General features: G+C 62.6%; 1 protein-coding gene across 1 annotated transcript; it reads left to right on the top strand.

Moving 5' to 3' along the window:
- Window positions 1-260: 260 nt before the first annotated feature.
- On the top strand, window positions 261-2749 carry LOC102767962 (galectin-7). Its single transcript, XM_006763659.2, has 4 exons — window positions 261-513; window positions 919-1007; window positions 1766-1967; window positions 2574-2749. The coding sequence occupies exons 1-4, from the start codon at window positions 499-501 to the stop codon at window positions 2685-2687; spliced, it is 420 nt and encodes a 139-aa protein (XP_006763722.1). The 5' UTR covers window positions 261-498; the 3' UTR covers window positions 2688-2749.
- The last annotated feature ends 310 nt before the right edge of the window (window positions 2750-3059 follow it).

The raw sequence follows: 3059 nt of genomic DNA on the forward strand, positions 1-3059 counted from the left end.
GGGGACCCTCCTGTGTGGTGAGGGGGGTGGGGAGTGCCTGGGAAGCATGGGGGTGTAGGGGGGAGGTGTGGACCAGGTGCTGAGTCTGGTTGTCTCCACCCAAAGTTTCCATTCTCCGTCTGGAGCAGCCTCTTCACCTGTAGGAGGGCTGCTAGGTTGTAGGAGGGGTTTCTGCCTAGTTCCCCGACCCTTCCTATTCCTTGACTTCAGAGCCATCTTTCAGCATTCCCCCCACCCCACCCCACCCTTCCCAGCCTGGATTTCTCTAGAGTGTTGGGCTATGGCGGCTGGAAAAGGGTCTGGATGGAGGGAAGGGTGAGAGGCCCCAGGAGGAGGGTGCTGAGCCACCCTGGCCCCAGGGCCAGGGTCTGTGCCAGGTGTGGGTGGTGGATTTGGAAAGACATGGGGTGAGTCATCAGGCCCAGCCACACCTGCTCTCAACTTAAGGTCCCAGCAGCCATACCTGACACCACCATTGTCTGTCCCACCGTCCCAGCCATGGCAGGGAGCTCTGTGAGTGTTCCAGGGTCTGAGGGTTGGGGGGCCTTGGACCCAAGGTTGCACCAGCCTAGGGGAGGGGCTGGGGCCTGGCTGAAGTCTGCTGTTTCAGAGGAGAAAGTGGGTGGTCGGTCAGCTGTGCTGTGAAGTGTCCGGGGGCTGCCTTTTGGGTGGACCCACCCATCCCCATCCCGATGCTCCCATGTCCCCTTGGCTTCTCTCCCTGAATATTTTTCTGTTAATCCTGAGTGCTTCCCTTAACAACTCTCTCCCTGTGTCTGACTCTCTGCTTCCCTCTGTGCCTTTCTCCTCTCCGATTGTGCTGGGCTGGGTCCTGGTGGTTTTCTACCTGGGGTGACCCATCTGTCTCACCCCCTTGGTACCCCGGTCACTCATCCCCTCCCACTCGGACTCTTGCAGAACGTGCCACACAAGACCTCGTTGCCCGAGGGTGTCAGAGTGGGCACCGTGATGAGAATTCGTGGTGTTGTCCCCGACAAGGCTCGCAGGTGAGACTCCAGTGGGGACCCAGTTTCCAGAGGTAAGGGGTGGCGGTGCGCGGAGGCCTCAGCCCAGCTGGCTCTGGCTTCTTACAGCACAGAGGTGAGGGCCCCAGGGCCACCTTTGCCCACCAGGGTTTGGAATCCCCAGGCCATCACCAACCTTTTGGAATGTGGTGTTCCCACAAATGCGTCCCCTGATTTTGGAGCTGGGTCCCTAAGAATCTGTGGGTTCCAAGACCATTTCAGGCCCCCTACCTATAGTTCTAGGACCTCCAAACGGAGTCACCAGGAACTCTGGGAGTGTGTCCTGTGATTGGATGTGTCCTGGGCATCCGAGAGCCAAGCAATCAATTGTATGGCTTCCTGGGACCTAGGGTGCCTGTGACCACTGGGTCCCTGGTAGTCTTCCCAGCCCTCTGGGAACCAGGGGCATCCTGGGAATCATGAGCACCCTGGCCATCAGCACCTCGACTCCTTGCCAACTCCCAGGCTCTGTGGGAATGAAGGCAACCCAGGCCACAGCATCACAGTCCTTGCTGGGTGATGTGTGTGCAGCAAGTTCTTTGGCCTGCCTGGCATCTGGGTTCCCTGTACCAGTCCACATCCCCTCCCTCTGTGGGGTGTGACATACTCAGGTCCCTGTAAACTTGCGTTTGTTCAATGGCGAGTCTTAATTCATTGGCCCTTGGCCTTGGTCTGGGTGCTTCATGGCCCTTGACATCTCCCTCTGACATCTCCACTCCCCACCCCCTTCCCTTCCCCAGGTTTCACGTGAACCTGCTGTGCAGCGAGGAGGAGGGCGCTGAGGCTGCGCTGCATTTCAACCCGCGGCTGGACGAGTCCACGGTGGTCTTCAACACCAAGGAGCGCGGCGGCTGGGGCAAGGAGGAGCGCGGCCACGGTATTCCCTTTCAGCGTGGGCAGCCTTTCGACGTGCTCCTCATCGCCACGGAAGAGGGTTTCAAGGTGTGTCTCTGCCACAGGGATGGGCACCGGGATCACATCCCTCCTGGGGCTGGGCAAGGCCAGCCAGGCCCTCGGTGGAGGGGGGAGCAAAGGCGTGGACAGAGCTGGGCAGGTGTCCTCAGTCTCTCTCCCTCCCGTGGTGCCCGCTCCTGGCGTCTGCAGGACAGGTATGTGCAGGGACAAGGGCAAAGCCAGCAAGAATGTAGTGCCCGGAGCGCGGCTGTCCCCCGCAGAGGCTGGCCCGCCTCCGTGACGGCGCGGGGATGGGCTGGGAGACAGGGCACAGGCACACGTCCCGGAGGCAGCGGTCGCTGCAGACCCCCCACCGCCCCGACGCTCGCCACTTTAAATCTGCGCGTCCGGAGCGAGGCAGCGGCCGCCGGGTCCGCGCTCACAACATGCACTCCGACACCCACAGAGCCCTCGGGTGCCCACTGGCCCCTCTAGACATCCTCGGGACGAGGGGTTAGGTTAGAAGGAACATCCGCCCACCTCCCGTCCAGGCCCTGGGTTCCGCGGTTGCCGAGGTCACCGGGCGCGGGCTGGAGTGGGAAGAAGCCCGCGGTGGCCCCGGCAACCGGAGTGAAGCGCCTCCCGGCCCCGCAGGCGGTGGTGGGCGACGCGGAGATCCACCACTTCCGCTACCGCATCCCGCCGGCGCGCGTGCGGCTGCTGGAGGTGGGCGGGGACCTGCAGCTGGAGTCGGTGAAGGTCTTCTGAGCCGCCGCGGGAGCCTGGAGCTGCTGGCAATAAAGTCTTCGCCCCTCATCTGGGCGCCTGCACGGCGTGTGTCAGTGTTTCCTTCCCGAGGGCGGGGAAGCAGTTCAGATCGGAGCCCACGGGCTGGGGGCGCACAGCGACCGCTGGGGAGGCGGGGCGGGGCGGGGCGGAGGCGGATCCGGGCCGAATCTGTGAGGCAGGTGCCTTATGATCGTGATGGGAGGGTCGCGATCTGCAGGGGCGGGTTTGTGGGTCTGGCAGCCACACTTTGTAAAACTACAGGCTTGATCCTTGAATGCCCGGACCCGGGAGATGGTACTTGAAATCTATCTGCTCTCCGCTCCTACCCTCTGGTCCCCACCTCTCGGTGCT

This window comes from Myotis davidii, unplaced genomic scaffold (assembly GCF_000327345.1).
Source record: "Myotis davidii unplaced genomic scaffold, ASM32734v1 scaffold2799, whole genome shotgun sequence".
Classification (NCBI taxonomy): domain Eukaryota; kingdom Metazoa; phylum Chordata; class Mammalia; order Chiroptera; family Vespertilionidae; genus Myotis; species Myotis davidii.